At 44.9% G+C, this 22,516-nt stretch overlaps 1 protein-coding gene across 1 annotated transcript in view; it reads right to left on the bottom strand.

The window, feature by feature from the left end:
- Positions 1-3,899: 3,899 nt before the first annotated feature.
- The window catches only part of LCK (LCK proto-oncogene, Src family tyrosine kinase), a 36,554-nt gene continuing 17,937 nt past the window's right edge, over positions 3,900-22,516 (bottom strand). Inside the window, exons 6-13 of the mRNA XM_087939534.1 lie at positions 21,898-22,001; positions 18,781-18,930; positions 18,059-18,211; positions 16,652-16,831; positions 9,360-9,436; positions 7,705-7,858; positions 6,196-6,327; positions 3,900-5,884 (exon numbers count right to left, since the gene is read on the bottom strand). Coding sequence (XP_087795660.1) covers positions 5,682-5,884; positions 6,196-6,327; positions 7,705-7,858; positions 9,360-9,436; positions 16,652-16,831; positions 18,059-18,211; positions 18,781-18,930; positions 21,898-22,001 — 1,153 coding nt within the window. The 3' untranslated portion in view covers positions 3,900-5,681. The remainder of the gene's footprint in view (positions 5,885-6,195; positions 6,328-7,704; positions 7,859-9,359; positions 9,437-16,651; positions 16,832-18,058; positions 18,212-18,780; positions 18,931-21,897; positions 22,002-22,516) is intronic.

The following is a 22,516-nucleotide window of genomic DNA, read 5'->3' as shown; positions in this document are numbered from 1 at the left end:
CACCTCTGGGAGCACAATGGCAACCGAGGAGCTGGAGCTGCCTACAAGTTGACACCACCGCGATCCCTAGAGGCTGGCGAGTTTCAAGAGTGGAGGCTTCAACCGGCATTGCAGAGTCAGTCGCTAGCCGGGTTATCTGAAAAATGTGAACTGCTGTGTGTGGATTGCACAGTCCAGACCTCCCCACACAAGGTCCAGCCAGGATGGGGCCTGCCACCACCTGTCTTCCACTATCTGGGACCTGGAGCAGCAGAAGGCCAGAGCGGAGCATCTGCTTTGTTTCATTTAGTGGTTGCTGGCCCAAGGCCCAGGTCCCAGCAATGAAGTCCCTCTGCTGCGGCTGCTGCCCGGTCACCCGCCATGGCAGGACAATTTCCAGGGCCACCAGACCAATCAAGCTCTGGGAACAGAGGCAGGCATGGAGACGCACCCAAATCAATCCAACAAGCCCCACCAGCACCTGTGGGGATGCCGCCCGCAGACCAAATTCCACCCGGGTGGACTTTCTATCCTGGACATGGGTGGATGCCAGTGGATGCCGACTCCCATTCCACCACCAATTCTTCCAGCTGCAGCTGCACCTCTCCAGCCGCTGCCCCGCCACAATTCCTAATCACCTTTGATGGCACCCCAGGCAAACCATCCTACTTCCTCAACCGGATTTAGGCTCACATTTTTCATTATGGTGCGAAATACCAATCAGACCAAGACATGATTACTGCCATTGCAGATAATGTGAGAGAGCCTGCAGGTTTGGGAAAACCCCACAAGCGAGACAGCGCGCTAGGCGGCAGGGAGGGGCCCAGAGACACACGAAACCTGTTTGTGGTTTTAAAGATGCACGAGAGGCCAGCCACAACCAGCCACCAGTATCAGCCACGCAACTATCCTCCCGAACCTTTCTTCAAACCGAACCTCAGCTCACCAGGCAAACGCCTTATGTTCAGTGAAGCGGCACGGCCTCCAAAAGCAAGCGCCACGGCGCACCAGAACAGACCAGGCCAAGCCGGGTCTCTCCCTCCCTCCTACCAATCTGCCTCAACCGCCCCGCTGCGTTTTGGCTAAACCGACCAACCTAGGTTTATTACACCCAACCGGTTGAGACCAAAAACCCGTTGGATCGCCCAACTCCATGATGAAGGAGCTCCTGAGTTAGAAGATGTGGATGAATTTGTGCGGTCCTTGAGGGCACGTTTTGAAGACCTGGTGAACCCGGAGAAGGCTGAAGCAGAAATCAAAGGACTGAAACAGCATGATTGCCCACCTAAATAGTGTGGGAGTTTAGAAGAGTAGCCAAAAGGCTGAAAGGCTGGCCCAAAAGTCTCTTTGTCTATTACTTCAAGGAAGCTTTGGATCTGGAGCTTAGGAAGTTGTGCACAATCAGAAGTGTGCCTGACCGAATCCAAGATTGGTACTGGATGGCGATGGCAATTGACTTAGAAATTAACCCCACCACAGGGCTACACAGGAGAAAGCCCCTAAGTGCCAGTTGGGCAGGCATCCAGCAGTGAACCCGTCAGCAGAACCAAAGGGAGCAACCAGCCCTGCCATTGAGTACTACCAATGCGGCCAACTTGGACACAAAGCTTCCGAATGCCTTGCTCCCGCACCCATTCCTCAAGCAAGGACACCGGTCATATCCAAGCCAAAATGAACTCCCCACAAGCCGCCTGAGAAGGGGAAGTTCACATGACAGGCCGTGGAGGTTTCCCCTCCTGTTTAAGGAGGGCGAAACTCCAGCCCCAGAAGTGATTGACTCCAGAGGGAGTGGCAATGAAGACCCAATGTTAAGTGGAGCCGTCTGCCCTTTCACCATAAAGACTCGCATAAGGGTGCCCAGCACTGGAACCCAGGGGGAGCCCACGACTTCAGTCACCGAACCTGTAAGACTGGAAATAGAATGGGATTGGGAGCTGACACGATTTGTGGTTCTCCCAAAAATGACTGAGTCACTCATTCTCGGGTTGGGTTGGCTGGACAGGTGGGCTCCCACCATCACCTGGGAAGGTGGCAAAATAAGAATAGGGATAGGTCCTGAGCCTCCCCAACTCCAAATTGAGAACAGCCTTTATGACCAAGGAGTGGTACCAAAAAGAGAGAGTGGTTTCCACAAAAGAGACACCACCAGGTTGCCCACACATACCCAAAGAATATCAAGATTTGGCAGAGGTTACAGTGAGGAGGAATGCAACGACTTCCCCTTCACCGACCTACTGACTGTGCCATAGAATTCATCCCTGGGGCAAAACTACCTAAACCAAAAATGTACCATGAGAGATGGATGAACTAAGAAAATACATCGATTCCAATTTAGCCAGAGGGTTCATCCAGCCAGCAAATTCACAGGTTGCTGCCCCCAAGCTATTCAAAGAATTAATATTCATTGATTTTCATGGAATATACGTGGACATGTACAAAGCACCTACCCCCTGAAGGACCTACTAAACCATTTGGCAAAAGGCAAGATATTTACCAAACTAGACCTGCAAGAAGTGTACTACCGGGTCTGAATAAGAGAGGGTGATGAATGGAAGACTGCATTCAATGGCCCGCTTGGTAGTTTTCAGTTCAAAATGATGCCTTTTGGACTCCAGGGAGCCCCCACAGTATTTATGCAACTAATACATGAGGTTCTACATGAGCATCTCTACCAGGGGGTCCTAGTTTAATTGGTTGACATTCTCATCTTCACTGAGACAATGGAAGAGCATGTAAAATTGGTGTGACAGGGGTTGAAAAAGCTCCTGCCAAATGCCAAACTTTATGTCAAGCTATCAAAATGCTAATTCCATGAAACCTTCCTAGGCTACCTAAGCTACTGAGTATCCAGTGAGGGGATTGAAATGGACCCAGCTAAGGCCAAGGCGGTGCTCGACTGGCAACCCCCTTACACCTGGAAACAACTACAACATTTCTTGGGGTTCACAAACTTTTACCGACAGTTCATTCCCGTATTCGCTGAGATCGCATTGCCACTAACTGAATTTTTAAAAACAAAAGGGACTGACCCCAAACCGAAACCCAACCAGCCACTAAGTTGGACCCTTGAGTGTTTGAGGAACTAAAGGGACTTTTCTCTAAAGAGCCAATCCTATTACACCCTGATCCAAACAAGCCCTTTGTAGTGCAAGCTGATGTCGCCGTTACTGCAGTGCTCCTACAGAAGAATTTGGTGGCTCAGTTGTGTCCAAAAAATTGATGGACACAGAATGACGTTGGGCCATATGGGAGAAAGAAATGGCTCTCCTGGAGACATTTCTTGGAAAGGGGAAGGAGCCTTTTGAAGTCTGGACTGACCATAAGAACTTAGAGGCACTGAAAACACTGTAAAAACTGTCCACTAAACAAGTCTGCTGGGCACAATATTTCAAACAATTCAATTTTGAACTAAAGCATACCGCAGGTGAAAAGAACAAGTTAGCTAACGCTTTATCAAGAAAACTTCAGTTTAAAGTAAGTGAGAGGAAGTGATACATGTAGTAGGGCCTCAATCGCAACCAGCAGCTCAAGTCACTATCTGAAGCCAAGCTAGGAGTTGGGGAAATACCACGTCCGACCCAATTTTGGCAGAGATGAAATCTGCTATCCCTGAGGACCAATGATTGAAGGACAACCCCAATCTCCTGACAATGAGGGATGGCTTCACCTGGAAGGCTCCCAAATTTTATGTCCCCTCCAGCCTAAGACTGAAAGTACTGCAATGATGCCACAACTCAAAGCTGGCTGGACACTTTGGGTTCCTTAAAAACCCTCCACTTCATGCCGTGTCAATTCTGGTGGCCAAAAATGAAAGCTGATTTAGAGGATTATGTCAAAAGCTGCTCCACCTGTGTGGTGATGAAAATGCGATCAGGAAATCTGCCAGGTCTACTCCAAACTGTAGCTGATCCCAGCCATCCTTGGGAGGAAATAGTGATGGACTTTATTATAGAACTTCCAGAAAGTGGGGAGAATACAGTTATCTGGACAGTAGTTGACACATTTTCTAAGCAAACACATTTTACTGCTTACCCTGGATTATCGTCAGCCAAGAAGCTAGCAAAAATGTTCATCAAACAGATTTACAGACTTCATGGAGTGCCTCGACGAATCTTCTTGAATCGAGGAATGCAGTTTACCGCTAAGTTCTGAGGGAGTTCCTACAGTCCGTAGGGTCCTTACAAGGGTTGAGTTTGGCTTTTCATCCAAGTACGAATGGGGCCATAGAATGAATGAACGCAATGGTGGAACAATACCTGAGGTGTTATGTGGACTACCAACAGAACAATTGGGCCGAGCTGCTGCCATTTGCTGAGATGGCTTATAACAATGCAGTCCATAGTAGCACCAGCTTAATTCCGTTCCAGGGTACTAGTAGAATAGGCTTTGTGCCTATGCCTGAACTGCCTAGAGAGCCTCCCACCTCGATGTCTTTGGCCGAATGGATGGACTCACTAAAAAATGGGTGGGAGAATACCAAGCACGCTCTTGCCCAAGCTGCTGACAAGGACAAGCGTCAAGCCAATAAACACCACTCGCCACAAGTCCCTTTCAAAATGGGCGACAGAGTCTACTTGTCTACTAAATATCTTAGGCTGAGACTGCCTACTAAGAAATTAGATCCCAAGTTCTTAGGCCAATTCCCTATAGTGAAAGTTATAAACCCGGTAACTATGCAGCTGAGTCTACCTATAACCCAGATTGGAAGTTCTGATGTTGCTCCTCCCCCACAGTCAATCACATGATTGCCATTTACAAAGGTTTTGCTGAAAACCAACGTTCACTTTAAATCTGGAAAAAAACTAGGAAAAATAATCTTGCTTAATGACCACAGCTTTTGCTTTATGACTGCAAAATGGCCATAAAAACAGGTCTGGTCACATGGGTGATTTGCTTTATGACTCTCACAACTTACAACACAATTGCCAGGTTCATCACGGGTTATAAGTTGTGGACTATCTATTGGGGGTGGGCTGCTACCAGTTCACCCCTGTTTGGGTGAACTCTTAGCTAGGTTTATGGCTGGTTCGGCAAACCGGCAAATCTCACCCCTGGATGGCCCGCCCACCTTGCCCCACCCCTCTCAGGAGTCCCTACCTGGCCCGTTTGGGTGCCAGGTAAGTGCAGGGCCCACGCAGAGGCTCTGGAAGGCTAGGAACTGGCTCATTTCCAGCCTCCAAAGGGCCTCTGGAGCCCAGGGGAGGCCGTTTTCGCCTTCCCAGAGGCTCGAGGAAAGCCTCCGGAGCCTGGAGAGGGTGAAAAATAGGCCTCCCGCCATGGTGCAGGAGGCCAACTAGGCCATGCCCACCTAGGAACCAGGCAGAGAACCGGTTGCTGATATTTTTGAAGCCCACTCCTGTTACCTATACCAGGTGCATGTGTCTCCTACAGAGCAGCTAAAGCAAAAATTAATTTTAAAAAGGTTCGCTTCAGCCTGCTGAGCTGGTGCAAGAACTCTCCATCTCAGTTCCTGTGGGCACCTTTGAATGTTGGTTTTCTTTTCCTTTTGAAAAAAGGGGGACGTTTGCTGGAGATTAGCCATGAACTTCTCAGGAAGTCATTGGGGTCCCAATAAGCCCTTCTTCTCCATTGTACCCCCCCTCCCCACTCCCCACCATCTTGGATGCAAGGCAAAGTCTTCAAGAATGTCTTTTCTGCTGGCTGGGAGAACAGTGTACCATGGATCCTGCCTTGAAGCATCTTCACACCTGCAGCTCGTATTGTACTTCTGTGGCAGTGAAGAAATCCTCCAGGACCCCTTTCAGGAACTCAAAAGTAGGGCGTTGCTCTGGTTTATCCTTCCAACACTGCAACATCAGTTTGTATAGCTCTTCTGGGCAGTTGTCTGGTTGCGGCATCCGGTACCCTCGTTCCAGGTTTTGGATGACTTCTGGATTGCTCATGCCTGGAGTCACAAGAAAGCAACATTTGAGAACAGGGATGGGATCCAGGTGGTTTCCCCCACAAGGCCAACGCATCATAAAGCATCCCTAAAAAGGTATGGTGGTGCTTCCCCCAGAATTTCTACCTTATAGCAGAATTTCTCAACTCAGCAACTAAGATGCATGGACTTCAGCTCGCAGAATTCCCCAGCAACCATGACTGGGGTTGAAGTCCACAAACCTTAAAGCTGCCGAGTTTGAGAAACTCTACCTTAGATAAAGGCAAACTTATTTTGTAGGGATCGCAAATGGAAATAGATTGCTACTTACTGACCTGGGTAAGGGATTCGGCCATAAGTGATTATCTCAGTCAGTAGAATCCCAAATGACCAGACGTCTGATTTGATAGTGAATACTCCATAATTAATGGCCTCCGGGGCTGTCCATTTAATTGGGAACTTTGCTCCTGAAGGAAGAAATCTTAAGAGAGTGAGAATGATATCTTGGTGCAGATTAGACACCCCCACCCCCCCACCCCCGTTTTCCTCTGGACTTCAATTCCCAGAACTCCCTTAGCTCTATGGATTGCGAATTCAGGAACTGAGTTCCAGCCAATCAGGAGAGTTGGAAGGTTGGAAAAGAAATACTAATTTTCCACAAGAGGAAAACTGGTAACTTTCATTGCATCGACCACAAGAAGGAGCTGTAAGCTGTGGAATGCCAGTATTTTATGCCACACGTCCTTGATGTACACATCATTAAATATGTTCCTCATCTGTAAAATCAGAGTTTTGTTGATGATCAACACACTAGATTTTCCTGTTCTTGGACCTTCAGTCACCCTTGATATATCTGACTTTTAGTCCAACCCACCCAACAGGATTGTTGTGGGGGAAAATAGGTGGAGGAAGGTATAGTGGATATGTGCACCGCTTTGAATTATTTGTAAAAATAATAAATGTGGGGTTCAAATTAAATAAATAACATGCCCCAGAATCAAACAGAATCACTGCAGTCTTTAAAATACTTTAACATTCTGAGAATTGAAGTCTGCACGTCTTAAAAGTTGTGGGGATTGAGAATTATTTGCTCACAGCATGCAACGATCACTTCAGAGAGCTGCACTCGAAACCACAGATCTCATTGTACTAAGTTTGCAGAGCGCTTTCCCTCGCTGCCCTTCCTGGCACTAACAACACAAAGCCAGTGGGTTACAACGTTCTCAGGAGACAGGCTGGGGCATCAACTCAAAGCCAGCCAGCTGCAGCTCTAAAACAGTGGAGCGGTTTTCCTACCAGGAGAAAGGATTCTGACCCTTTGGCCAAGCTTGGGTGTGCATCACACACCTGCATTCTAAGGCTCAACTGTGGCCCAGTGTTTCTCACCCTTGGCCACTTTAAGCTGTGTGGATTTCAATTTCAGATTTCTGGGAGTTGAGGTTGGATTTAAAGTGACTAAAGTGTTTAAAGTGTTGAGAAACGCTTTTGGAATCAGTGTGCATAGTACTTTGGCGTAAGGTCTTCTGTCCTAACTCCTTCCCTCCCACTCTCACCCCAATTCTATCTTCAGAATAATTCATGGACCCTAATCTGCCTGTTCAGAAGAACGAAGTCTTAGCAGGGGAGTTTAGAAAGGGAGTTTCTAAAGACTGAGAAAGTGTGACTGCACAGTCAAAGCCCCACTCTTTTTGACATGCAATGAACCCCACACATAAAAATGGATTGGGTGTTGGAAGCTGCCATTTTGATTTTTTTTTTACCCTCCCTCTGCAGTTTTCCCTCCCCCACAAGGAAAGAAAAAGCTTTGCTTGCTTGGCAAGGCCAGTGGGGCAGAAGAGACCGACCCTCTTGAGCAGTGTATTCATCGTCCTTCATAAGGCGGGCCAGCCCAAAATCCGCAATCTTGCAGCAGAAGCTTTCAGACACCAGGATATTGGCAGCCCGCAGGTCACGGTGGATATAGTTTTTCTTCTCCAGGTAGGCCATTCCTTCTGCTATCTTTGTGAGAGAAGAGGAGATACCCATCACATGCTGCCTTTCCATCCCAGCTTTCCTCCCAAGCACCCAGGTCAAGTGTGACTCCCTTCCTTTTCCATGTATTCTCACAACCATCCTGTTATAAATCAGGCCGAAAAAAACTTCTTAGTCTTTACTTACTTACTTAGTTATTTATGGCTCTCTGAATCCTCCTCCTATTCCTGCTCTTTTCATTGGGTTATGAAGCAGAAAACAGGAATCAATTTCTAAGTACCCTCAGAAGGGAAGGTCCTGAGCCAAGGTAGGCAGCCAAGCATGAGACATTAACGCTCAGATCCTGTTTCTGTTTTTGTTTTAACCTGAAGCCTTTCTGACGCTCTTGTTTCAGACAATAGGTTTGGCTGTTTCTTCAATTAACAAACTGAATTGGATAATTGCCTAGCTTGGAGATCGCCAAGTGGACACGCTTGCCTTGTGCTTAAGAGTGTAAACAGCAAACACCCCCTGGAAAAGTCAAGGCTTTCGGCCAACCCACAAATGGACTGGAATAATGCACACGCCATAGAACATAGAATCCTAAGGCTGGATGGTCTTCAGGAGTCTTCTAGTCCAGGGGTGTCAAACTCATGTTGTCACAGCAGCATCACTTGACCTATTGGGACTTTTTTCCCCTTCGCTAAAGCAGGCGTGGGCGTGGCCAACAGGTGACGCATCCGGCCCACCAGTGGTGGCATTCTACCAGATCGGCATAGTTCTGGTGATCCGGTAGCAGTGATGAGCAGCGGAGACCGAACCGATTCTCTCCGCTGCTCTGCTGTTGGGCCCACCTGCCTGCCCAGGCTCCCATACTCACCTTTATCCTCTGAATTTGAAGCGCGGCTGCTTTGCGTGGCACAGAACAGCGCTGCGTGGCAGCTGCTGAAGCGACCGGGATCGTGCAGGCTTGCAGGAGGTGAGTTAGAACGCCTCTGCGCCTGCACAAACGCCTCTCGCCTGTGCAGAGTGTACGTTTGGGGGGCACGCACGCAAAGTGTGTGCACACATGCAAAGCACGCCCTCCAAAGCATGCCCACCAAACCAGTGGTAAAAATATTTGAATCCCACCACTGCGGCCCACGGGCCAGGAGTTTGACAGCCCTGTTCTAGTCCAATCAAGGCAGGGGCCTCATGCCATCCCAGTGAAATGACTGCCCATTCCCTTAGAAACCCAGTGATAGAGCACCCAAGCTCTGGAGGAAAGCTGTTGCATTGATTAAGTGTTCTCACTGTCAAAAAGTTTCTCCTTATTTGTAGGTTGGGTCTCTCTTTAAGGATCTTGTGGGATTGTTGTTTTGGAAAGATTCAAGCTACAGTGAACTAAATTCCCAGGTTCAACAGAAGGTGTTTCTACCATTTCTTTTCATCGCTAAAAATAGGTTTTCTACCCATTAACATCCAATAAAAGGTGTTTCCACTGTTTGCTCTTCCTCAACCATTCTGTCTGCTTATATCTTCTCACCCCGTTATATTATTTTGTTCATACCTGTGCTGACATGTCTAGCAGTTTATAAATTGTTAATTTAGTGCCTTCTGCAGCTTTGAGAAAATCTACCAGATTGCCTAGAAGGAAGAAAGGGAAAAATAAGTCAGAATATGCTCAGTGCCTTTTCACAATTATAAGTACACAAGTACAAAATTATGCTTACAAGAGTAATAGGCTCTATTTTCTATTATCTTTTTTTCCAATCATCAAAATCATGACTCAGTTTATTTAAAGTTTATTTTCTGTTTCCCACAAAAAGTCTATAAGGGATTTCTTGTTAGCCATAAATGTAGATTTTTTCCCCCCACTAATTAAGGTAGTCAGTTTAGCCATCTTTGCATCAACCATTCCTCCATTGTGGGTGGTGCCGAATCTTTCTCCTTTTGTACGTATCACATCCATCAATCCCCAAAAAAGTATCCAATTTCATTTTTATATTAACCTTTAAAATCCTCAAAATTAGTGTATATAGTTTTATCTAAAATGTTCTAACTTTTTTATACATCCACCAAAGATGATTGCGTTGTTCACATTTAAAACACAAGAGCCTTTCTGTATTCTAGACCAGGGTATCCAAGGCTAGCAACATTAAGACTTGTGGACTTCAACTCCCAGAATTCCCTAGCCAGCAAGTCCATGCATCTTAAAGTTGCCAAGGTTAAGACCACCTCCCTCTCCTCCTCCCTTCCTCCTCCTCCTCCCCTCCCTCCCTTCCCCCTTCCTCTCCCCTCCCTTCCAACTTCCTTCCTCCCTCCCTCCCTCCCTCAGATGTGAGCGTTCCAAACTCTTTCAACCATGCTGTTCTATACTGAAGAAACTCTCCTTAGATTCCTTGCTCTCTTAAAATTGCTGCCACAATTAGAGAATTCTAAGCCGTACATCACATACACACACATTCTCAAGGAAAAGTTTACTCTATGCTTTCTTTGAACCTAAATGGGCTTCCAACATTTACCTACAGTATGGTTCATCAATTACATTCCCCAAGAAAATATTTGCAAATTCCTTCTATGCGGGATAGATGCAGACATGGGCTGCTACAGGTTTGGGTGGGTTTGCCCCAAACCCCTTGTTCTGATTCTCTGTGGTTTGGAAAACCAGAAAATTGGACCACTGGCTGACCTCGATCCCCACCTGTTTTTTGGGCCATTTTCTGGGTGAAAAACAGCCTGAAAAAGCCCCCCCAAATGGCCTGAAAACAGCCTGAAAAACAGCTTGTTTTGGGGGCCATTTTCAAGCCGTTTTTCAGGCCATTTTCAGGCCGATTTTGGCCAGAAAAATGGCCCGAAAACTGCCTGAAAAACAACCTGAAAAGAGCCCCAAAATGGTCTGTTTGGGGGGCTGTTTTCAGGCCATTTTTGAGCTGTTTTCAGGCTGTTTTTCCAGCCAAAATCAACCTGAAAATGGCCCCCAAAACAACTTGAAAACGGCCCCAGAACGTCTGAAAAACAGGCTAAAAAACAGGTGGGGGTGGGGCCAGCCAGTGATGGGATTAGCCCCAACCGACTGAATCCTGCCTGTTCTTTTGAGGCGGCTGGCCGGGAGGCAGGGCTGGATGTGATGAGTGACATCACCCACCCAGTCATATGACCAACAGGCCATGCCTACCCAACCAGAGAACCAGTTGTTAAAAATGTGCAGCCTACCACAGGACAGATGGGGTTGTTGAAGATCAAATTGGTAAAGGTGATGAACCCTTATTCCAGCACTTGGCAGAGCCAAAAGCCTGACTTCCAGTCCCCTGCCATCTCTGGGGATATCTTCTTTGACATTGATGTTCCCCTCTCCGATTCTCAGAATGTACTTGGCCTCTTCAGTAGTTGACCTTAGCAACAGGGGTGGGATACGACAGGGTTAACTACCGGTTCGGGATTTACGAGCTTCCCTGCACGCTGCAAGCTGCGCGCCTGTAAATCGTCATCACCATGCTGCGTGCAGAGAAGCAGTCTTTGAAACAGCCCTCTTTTCCTGCTTTTTTAACTGCAGCTGTGCCTCGTTCAGCAGCTGAAGTTGAAAAATCAGGAAATAAAGATCAGGTAAGAGCCCGGGTGGGCAGGTGGGCAAAAACATCAGCAGACATAAAACCGGTTCTATGTCTGCTGCTCTTCAGAGCTACCGGTTCTACAGAGGTGGACAGAACCGGTAGAAACCCACCCCTGCTTAGCAATACACAGCACGACACTAGCTATCTTCTTCCTGTTCTTCAGGAGTATCTCCAATAATGGCTACTGCTGGGAATTCAGATTGACATTTGGATACCCTTAAACCCCTAATCATTCTTTTGTGGAATATTGCAGGTTGGAATATGAAATTCCAAGATTCTGCTTTTATATTCCAGGGGTCTCCAACCTTGGCAACTTTAAGACTTGTGGACCAACTCCCAGAATTCCTCAGCCAGCAAAGAGTTGAAGTCCACAAGTCTTAAAGTTGCCCAGGTTGGAGACCCCTGCTCTATTCTGTCAGCCTAGGAAAAGACCCAAGTACCCCCTCATTTGGAGAAGCAGATGCATGCAGGTCTGTGCACATATGTGTGTGTATTTCCCCTCCTCTAGCCTTCTCTTCTCAATTCTGGTTCAAAGCCAAGTTCTTCTGCCGGGACAGCAAAATCTCACAGGAAAAAATGTGGAGGGAAAAAGGTTCCAGATGCCTTAAACCAGAGTGAAAATCTCTGATTTTCTTTTCAAACTCGAGAAAGAAAGTGGAGCAGCAGAAACACAATTGCCTGCTCTTGAGCTGAGAGGAGACTGAAATTATTCTCACGGATTTGTTTAAAACCCCAGCAGCCCAAAGCGAGAGATGGAAATCAGCTATTCTATCATAGCATATTAGGGTTTCCATTGTGATAAATCAGCAAGAACTCTGCATTCCAGAACACTGTAGGGTCACATGGCAGGCAGAGTAAAAAAAAAATTCATCCTGGCTGATTTGCTGCACATCCTCCTGAGAGTCAGAATATCCAGCCCTCCTCATGTGTTACTTGGCGTGTGCAGATACGATTTAAAAAGTCAAAATAGTGAAAACCTTGCCCCCTTTTAATGTTTGTGCAACTCACATAAAGTGTTGGAGCTTCTATTGTAAAACTGTTGCTACCATCTTGACTTTCTTGAGCCACTACCCTCTGTAGACTTTTTTCACACTCTTTTTCACAATATATTTCTTGGATACTAGTCACTTCCACGTGTTCTAAAATGACAACATTATCACTTTTGCACTCTAGGGTTCATATAGTCCTTGTTTGGCAACCATAATTGGAACCAACAATTTGGTTGTTAAGCAAAATGGTCACTAAGTGAAACTGTAACTGTGCTTATGACCTGATGTCAGCTGTGTCCTTTGCTTTACAGGCTTATGAAGGTTGTAAGTGGTTGTAGAATAACTTTTTCATGACCATCATAACTCTGAAAAGTTGCTAAATGAGGACTACCTGTATGGGGCAAGGATCCTAGATCCCCTGGTAGATCAAATGTGGGAGCTTTCTATGAGCTTGGTGAAATGATTGGGAGGGGGACAATGAAATTGACTCGATGGGATAAAACAGGCAGGTGGTGAAACTGACTAGAGAAAGTCCAAGAGGCAAAAGTAGACAAGGCTGCTTCTCCATGGAAAGGAAAATTCTTTAAGAAAAGGAAAACTATGCTGCACAATGATGAAGGTTGGGCCCAATACACTTCCAGGAACTGAAAGTTAACCTGAAATATACCAGTCCAGTAACAATTACAGCACACCCATGCACAAGTCTATTGATGGCCAAAGAATCTGTTCACACATCTGCCTTCTTGCAGGTTTGGACGTGTGCATTCTAGGCTTAACAGGGAAGATAGCATAGGCTGTGCTACTCCCTTTATCATCTGCCTCATGCATGCCCAGTGGGTTTTGGAAAAGATCTGTCACTTCAGTGCTGCCTGTGCAGGGAGGTCCACCATGTGGATTCTGCTGCACATCAGTCTCTGGGTTGCAGGTTTGGTGTCAAGTTTGCAGAACCTCTGACCCTTTGGCTTTGGGAGGCAACAGGGAATGGGCTGCTGTTGGTGGACTATAAAGTTCAAATACAAGAGCTCACCACTACAGTAGCTTAATTCGTAGAGAGAAGAGTCCAGAGTTAGATGAAGGCCAACTAGTACCTTAAGCAGTGATGCCCTTTGGCTATTTCATGGCTTAATTGACAAAGACATTGAGACTCATGGAGGCTAAACGCTATCTGTGACTAGGAGAGAGTTAACAGCAAGATAGCTGGAGTGGGGTACTCTGTGGTTCCCCTCCCCCTTCCCTTAAGCATGCTGTTATTCTGCGTGAGAGAATAGATGGTAGGAAACCCTCCCCAGATCCCCCAGCTATTTTTGTATCCTGGCAGGCTTTGCTCCTTTTGTAGATAGCTAAATTGCAAGACCCTTTCGTTTCCTTCCTTTTCTCCATTGCCTTGTGCCAAATCCTGCAAGATCTCTTCCAAGCCCGACTATCTGGAGCAAAGGGAACTGTGCAAAATAACTTGGTTGGCTCTGAAATAACAGGGGGAATAAACTACAGGTAGTCCTTGACTTACAACAGTTCATGTAGTGAACTTTCAAAGTTACCATGGCAGGGGAAAAAAGCTGTTTTTCACCCTTACGGCCATTGTAGCATTCCTCGTGATCATATGATCAAAATTAGGGCACTTGGAAACTGACTCATAGTTCTGGCTGTTGCAGGGCCCCAGGGTCACGTGCTCACTTTTTGCGACTTTCTGACAAGCGGAGTCAATGGGGAAGCCAGGTTCATTTAACAACCATATTATCAACTTGCAGTGATTCACTTAACAAGGGTAGCAAGATAGGGGGTGCAATGGGGTGAAATTCACCGAACAACTGTCTCACTTAGCAACACAAACTTTGCGCTCAATTGTGGTTGTAAGTAAAGGTAGTCCTTTACTACCTATATAGTATAGTATAGTCCTTTACTACCTATAGAAAAATCTATTTGATGGGAAGCAGAGGTATTCAACAGGTTCTGACCAGTTCTGGAGAACCAGTAGCAGAAATTTTTAGTAGTTTAGAGAACTGGCCAATACCGCCTCTGACTGGCCCTGCCAACCCCATCTCTTCTCTGCCTCCCATCGAGTCCCAGCTGATCGGCTGGCTCTTCTTTGGTTGCCCTGCCTAGGAGAACAGAGCTGGAAAGCAGGTTAGTGGGGTGGGGAGGGAAGGGGGGATTTTGCAGTATATCCTTCCTGTGTCACACCCACCAAACCATGCCCACAGAACTGGTAGTAAGAGTTTTTGAATCACCACTGAGGTGAATGTTTGTGGAGGTATAATAATAAAGGTGAGAAATGATGGTAGACATATAGACAGACAGAGGTAAACAACTACCCAACTCCATGCAGTGTAGATTTTCAGGTGATTGTACTTTACTGTGGGATGATCTGCTTGGTATTACAGGTAGTCCTTGATTTATGACTGTTGCAACATCCCCGTGGTCACATAATAAAAATGCAGACATTTGGCAACTGGCACGTCAGTTGCAAAGTCCCCAGCCATATGGCCACCTTTTGCCACCTTTTGATAAGCAAAGTCAGTGGGGCGACGGGACACCAGATTTATTGAACAATCACATAATTCATTTAAAAACTGATTCACTTAACCGTGGCAAGAAAGGTCTAAAACTGGGCAAAAATCACTTTACAACCCTCTTGTTTAGCAATTTACATTTTGGGGCTCAATTGTCGAGGTCTACCTATCGTAGTAAGTGACATTATTTAAAAAAGGCTTCTCTGCAGTGTTCTGGTCTGTTTATCTGGGAGAGGACAAATACTTGGCAGTGATTCCTTGAAATGCTCACCAGTTTTGTTTAAGGTCGTATCAATCTCAGTTACTGAGAATTTCATGGAAATATCCATGTCTTTTTCTTGGAAATGTTACAGAAATAGTTTCCCATTGTCTTATCTTCTAACAGCTATATTTCAAGTTCCCGTCTAGCTTTACAGACCCAGGATTTCCTAGCTATCTCCCAGCCAACTCCTAATTAGGGCCAATCCTGATCAGTTTCCCAAGATCAGCCAAGATTGCAAATCTGCCACCACCAAACTCGGGCAAATTTTGATAGGGCCCCAATTTGGGCAATCTTTGGAAGGGAGACAGGAGTTTCCTGAAATTGAGAGCGAAAGTGAAATATTTGCACCATACTTTATTTCTAATGTGTGTATAATAAAAGACTTATCTAGCAATGGACCTAAACAAAAGCCCTTCCCTCCAACTGATCCCATGCACTGGCTTCTACATTTCAAAGCCAAGCATGTAATAGATCAAACCAGTGGTGGGATTCAAATATTTTTTACTACGGATTCTGTGGGCGTGGCTTGGCAGACATGGCATGGCTTGATGGACATGGCTTGGCGGGCATGGCAGGGGAAGGATATTGCAAAATCTCCACCCCCTCCCCGCTCCTGGGGGAAGGATTCTGCAAAATCCCCATTCCCTCCCTATCCCACTACCCGGCTTTCCAGTTCCGTTCTCCAGTGCAGGGCAACCTGGGCAGGGCCAGTCAGAGGTGGGATCTGCCGCTTCTCCAAACTACTCAAAATTTCTGCTACCAATTCTCCAGAACTAGTCAGAACCTGCTGAATACCATCTCTGGATCAAAGACTCAAAGATGTTGGTGCTTCATGCAATACTCAAAGTGAGCCGGGGGGAAAAGAACAGGTATACCTATGCATTTAACATAGAGACAAATATCTCAATACTGCCATTTTATCAAAAATAATTAACCAGATGCTCTCAAGGAAAATAGATTTGAATGAATCTTTGTAAAATGCCTAAGAAATAGTTCCGTAGAATGTCCGTGTTTCACCATGGAGCAGCTGGTTTTTTATGTTGTCAAAAATGGGGTAGCATCTACCATAATTATAGTTCAGATGTTCATAACCAGCAATATCTTTCTCCACCTTTTTCCCCAAGTCCCCAGGATGGCTTCATTTTGCCCCAACTCACATCTGAAACATAACATCATCCTTGATTGCTCTGTGTTAGCTATGGTTTCCTCTTAAGTGCCCCAAGCAATCACTGTTTTATCATTGGTACACAGTCAAGTATCTTTGACACCTAAGAAGTACCAACTTCCTAGAGGTTAACAGATGGGAAGAGGAGGAGAGAACAGAAAAGTAGGGGGAAGAGACTTTCCTGAGAAAATATGAAATGCGGAAAGCACATTTAAAAAACAATACCTAATAGGATCGGAATAAACCTGCAAAATTCCCCACTTCCGAGTCAGAACCAAACTTCATCCATATGAAATGAGAGGAAACATTGTCAGAAACTCACCTTTTTCCATATACTCTGTAATGATGAACATGGGCCTTTGAGTTACCACTGCATAGAGCCTCACCAGGCGTGTGTGGCGCAGTTTCTTCATCAGGTTGGCTTCAGCCAGGAAGGCTTCAGGTGACATGCTGCCTTGTTTCAAACTCTTGATGGCCACTTTTGTGTGGCCTTTATAGTAGCCTATGGAGGGAGAGAGGGAAGATATGGGCCCAGGGCTAAGCCTGAATTCCCCATTGCTGGACCTAAATCAACAGTTGAAGAGGAAGCTCTCCATCATTTTGGTCTAGCAGTAGGCCTGTTTGTGAGGGAAGGGGGTCAGGTGAGTTATGATGATGGCCAGGACTGCACAACTGAAACCATGCATTTTTCTTCATGTGTCACATGGTCCATGTAAAAACAGAGTAGGACTTCAGTTGTATGACTGTGACTGCCATCTTAACGTTTTCAGCACACAAAAACGTGATGCCTCTATTCAGATAATGCCTTTATTCGGATAATGCAAGCCTTGAGCCCTTCATGCACCTTTGAACCCAACAGCTGTGTTCATACAACATATTTCACTTGGTTATGACATTAACTCATTTCCTGAATCTGCACAATGTCTTGTAACGTGCAATAATCAAATGAGTTGGATTCATACAAGCCATAAAGAAGCTAGCTGACATTGAATCTAACCAAGCATAGCATTTTCTGCAAATGTAGCCTCCAAGTTTGCAACTGATCTGGTTAACATTGTGATACCAACACAGCCGTTGTTTTTCACAGCAGTCATTTCCTGCCACAAACAATTTGACAGAAACTAAATTAAAAGCTCAGCAGCAAAGCTGGCCTATACTGAGAATCCTACTTCATCAAACAAATGATTAAAATTATGTAAAATTATTTCAGTAATTTTTTAAATAGGAGACAATTAAGGCAATGACATTTGGTGGGTGAAACTAGATGGTAAACTTCTGCATGGAGGTCTTTATTGTCACTTGAAAAAGATCAGGAAGCATAAATGGCTTAATTTCTTTCTAATCTTTGGTATCATGAGAGCCAGTCTGTTTCAGTGATTAAGGCACCAGACTAGAAGCCAGGAGACAATGATTTCTAGTTCCATCTTAGGCACCAAAGCCAGCTGGGTAACTTTGGGCCAATCAACAGAATACAGTGAGTTCTAATCCGACTTTAGGTATGAAAACTGGCTGGGTGACTTTGGGCCAGTCACTCTCTCTCAATCCAACCCACTTCGCATGATTGTTGTTATGGGGAAAATAGGAAGAAGGATTACATAGGAGGATATACAAAGAATAAAGATGGGATAATAACAACAACAACAACAGCCTTTTATAATAAAAGTATAGCTTCTTGAATTGCTGAAAGTCATGGCTGAACAGAGTATTCAAGAATCCACACCCCACTTACCCATCCAAACTTCACCAAACTGCCCTGCTCCCAGTTTCTCCACCAGCTTCAGGCTCTCCCTGGGTACTTCCCATTCATCCTGCCACCAGGGCTTCTGTGGCTTCTGAGTTTGGCAAGGCTTGGTAAGGCGGGTGCAGAGACCATCATTGTTACCTATGAAAAGGATGGTGCAAAGGAGAAGAGTCAATAGATCAGAGGAAGACCAAAGGGCCAAAGCACTGGACCATGTCTGCACATAAGCATTGGAGCTTTGCAAGACAAAGCATAAAAGAAGGTCATCCAAAACATCCTCAGAAAGGGCGACTTCTCATACGTGGAGCCATTTTTACAAATAACAAGCATCTTCTAGAACAGAGGTCTCCAACTTTGGCAACTTTAAGACTCGTGGACTTTAAGTTCCTGGGAATTAAAATCCACAAGTCTTAAAGTTGCCCAAGGTTGGAGACCCCTGTTTTAGAATAGTGCTTCTCAACCTCAAAACCTTCAAGAAGTTTTCTTAAAGCTGCTGAGGTTGAGAAGCACTTTTCCCGGATGGTGCACATTCCAGGACAACAACTACATTAGTGCATTAGGTGCTAAAACCACAGAAACCAGGTGGCCCTTGAGAGCCCTTACACATTAGTATCTCCAGCATTAGGAGACCCCAAGTCTTTCTGTATGAGAAGAGCAGGCAGCCCAGTCCCACCCCAAAATAGGCTCTCCAGCAGTTTCTTGAGCCTTACTGGTATAATGTTCTACCAGGCTGTGCAAGCTGTCGAAGGTGATACGAGGAGAGATGTAGAACCCGCCATCATCCATATTACGTATCTTATAGTGCTTCACAACTTCTCCTTGGTTCTGGTCAAAATCTCGCACAGAGAGGGAGAAGGAGCCTGGGGAGGAACGTAATGCAGTTATTTTTCTGTCCCTTTCTCAGAGAGAGAGAGAGAGAGAGAGGCAAGCATTGCTTTCCTCGCTCCAAAATGCTTCCTTGCCTGGCTGGGACAGTTAAGAAAGGACTTGGGAGTGAAGAGGAGGAGTTTAAACTAGGTGTGTATTGGTAGGAAGAGACCCACATTAATCTTTAGAAGCTAACAATCAGAGGGACACATTTTAATATTTTTCCTCATTTTTGCTCACGAAAGCTTCTTTCTTTTGATGAAACAAGTCAGTGCCCACAGAGAAGCAGTCAAAAAAGTCAAAATGGCAGCCCCATTGAAGCAATCAAACCCCCATCCCTTTTATGGGATTAAATGGGGCAAATCTTCCCTCTTTTTGTTGTGGCTGCCTTCTTGACTTTTTTTGAGCAATTGCCTGAGGCACACATTTAGAAGTAGTCATTGATTTACAACCACGGTTACAGCCAGTGAGAACCAATCATAAATCACTTTTTTCAGTGCTGTTGTAATTTTGAAGAGTCTCGAAGTCTAAACAAATGATTGTAAGTTGACAACTACCCATAGTTCTCCTCCTTATCTGAGGCTCAGCATTTGATATCTCTGCTATTGCATCTTTTCAACCCAACATGTCCAAATCTTTGATAGAGAGAAACTGGTGGCAGAGTTTTTAACAGCACCATCTCTGGCTTCTCAGTAAAAGATAGAAGGGAAACCTTTACTGGTATCTGCAAAACAGCAGCTAGGATATGAGATTTGGGGGACAGCTAAGAAAGGATTTGGAAATGAAGAGGGGTCCAAACTGATGTGTATCTATAGAAGCTAACATTCAGAAGGACAGAATGTAATAATTTTTCTCATTTTTGCTCACAAAAGCTTCTGCCTTTTGATGAAATAGGCCAGTTTGAAAAGATGCCACTGAAACTGGATGGGGAAAAGAATTCAGAGACAAATCTCACAGCTTAACAACATACGATTATTGTCAATTTTGTTGCCGACAGTATGGAGGTAGGTCAGATTGTATGAGAGCAAACGAGAGGCTACAATTTAGCTGAACAAAATTCTCAATCTGGATTTGTCAGCCATCAGACAGAGGCAGGGGGAAGCCTGTGGATAGAGTGATACCTACAGTGTTTCTCAATTGTGGTAGCTTGGAGATCGGTGGACTTCAGCTCCCAAAATTCTATACCCCATGGCCCAATGGTTGGGGAATTCTGGGAGTTGAAGTCCTTCCATCTTCAAGTGCCCCTATTGTAGAAACACTGTGTTAGACTAAACTTGCTCTCAAGTTGACTCTTTTCCATATTTGTTCATTCATTTTTTTGTTTATTTGCATGCCATAAATTTTATGCCAGCTTCCATTATAGAAAGGGAACCAAAGAGGCACCAGAACATTTGCAACAGCAAAGGGACTTCAGTTTTCTCCAGTGCACCTGAAGGCAGCAGCTGGCTTGCCCACATTTCTTTTCGTCAGTTGCTTTGCTTTCTTGTGGCAAGAAAAGTAAACTCAATCCTCTCATGGTTGCTCCCGCCCGCAGCTTCCCTCTGCCCAGTGATAGAGCCAGCCTTGGCTCCAGCTGCTTCCAAGAAGAAGGCAGCAATGTTGTCAGTCAAAAGTAACAGACATCTTTCCTCCCTTTTCTTCTGCTTCTCCCCCCTCCTTCTCCTCCCCTCCCAAATGGAAGGATGACAACAGGGTGACAAGAAAGCGAAGTAATTGTACAACAATAGGCATGACTGGAAGCCCTTGAAGCTTTTAAGGAAGTGGTTGTCAACCTTGCTCACACACACCCCCGCCCCCCGCAGAACACAGAAGTAGTGACTGGGACACAAGATAAGTCATTAAAAGGCAATTTTTTTTCATAAACAATGAACATACTAACAAAATGCTAATAAAGGAATTAATGAGAGGCTTTAATGTTTTCTAGCATACAATGTTACCTTAATCAAGGAACTAGCAATGAGAAAATCACACTCACCTACCAACACATGAAGAGTAAAGGGAACAAACCCCACCCTTCCTCACACTGATAACCTTACCTAGTTTGGTAATTAAATGTTTCTGCAAGCTAACAACCAAGCTCAGAGAGCGTTAAGGACTCCATAGTTTAGCTTGAGCTATGAATATTCTTTTGTGTTGGAATTGACGGTTTTCTTGAGAAAAGTGGGGGGTTGTTCTGGTGTAGGGAATCCCAAGTTTGTTGACAGGCCAACTGGTTGAACATACAGAATAAGAGAGTTGAAGCGTCTTAGAGGTCTTCTAGTCCAATCTCTTGCCCAAGCAGGAGACCCTCTACCATTCCAGACAAATGACTATCCAACCTCTTCTTAAAAACCTCCAGTAATGGAGCACCCACAGCTTCTGGAGACAAGCAGTTCCACTGATTAATTTTTCTCATTGAGAAATAAATTTCTTCTCAATTTTAGGTTGGATCTCCCTTTGATAGGGTATATACCACAACTCAGCACAGTCAACTTGCTGCGGCCAACTCACTGCACGACAGCTCATTGTGGGGCAAGAATTACACTAATATTGAATAGTGGAATAGAATCATTAAAGAAAGGGTGCCAAAGGAGGGACAAAATGAAATGTGAGTGACAAAAATTAAAATATTTTTAATTATTTTAAATAATTAAATTGAATTGTTGAATTGTCTTGCAGCAAGTTGTCTCATGGCAAGTTGGCCATGGCGAGTTGTCCCACGGTAAGTTGGCCACGCAAATTGAACATAGTGAGGTGACCAAGGAAAGTTGGCCATAGCAAGTTGGCTGCATCTCACTTTGATAAGCTTGCACTAGTTACTTGTTGTCCTGCCATCTTCCTGTGACAGCTCCTCAAATATTGGAAGACTGCTATCATGTAAGGCACCCAAGGACCTTTCTCCAAAGTTTCCCTCTCCAATCTTTTTGTCATTTTCCTAATACAGAAGAAATGATGATAAGAGCCTTGTTTAAACAAATTACCTTTGCAGGATTCACTCTCTCGAATGAGGAAAGCACCGTGTGTATTACCAGCAGTGAGAAGGAGGCGCTCAGCATCTTTCCTGCCGAGCTCTTTGAAAAACCAACTGTAAGAAACAACACATTGTTGTTTACAGAGTTCTCTCCACAGCCCATTGTACGTTCTATAGTTTTACGTAAGCGGCCGCAGCTATTCTGACTTAAAATGAAACAAGGTGAGGATATTGCTTATTACAGAAGAAAAGACAACATTTACATTTTAATTTGAAACCTTTTTTGGCCACTCTGCAAAATGAATATTCCTAGAATGGCATACAATAAATATTTCCATTATAGCTTATAAAATATACTATTTTTTTAAAAAAAAAACCCATATATTTATATTGATCCAAAAGAACAAACTAGAGAAAAGAGAACTGTAGTGTCACTCAATCAAAAAATATGAAGGGCAACGTGTTTTGTTTCTTGCAAAACCATTCCCAAATTAGTCCATCTGCCTTAAGAAGTGAGAAATTTGTTGCGAGTTTTGCCTCATTTTATAACTTTTCTTGTCACATTTGTTAAGTGAATCATTGCAGTTGTTAAATTAGTAACACAGTTGTTAAATGAATCTGGTTTCCCC

This window comes from Pseudonaja textilis, chromosome 10, assembly GCF_049901715.1.
Source record: "Pseudonaja textilis isolate UNSWEBS1 chromosome 10, rPseTex1.2, whole genome shotgun sequence".
NCBI classification, from domain to species: Eukaryota; Metazoa; Chordata; class Lepidosauria; order Squamata; family Elapidae; genus Pseudonaja; species Pseudonaja textilis.
This window is presented reverse-complemented; position numbering and strand designations above follow the sequence as displayed.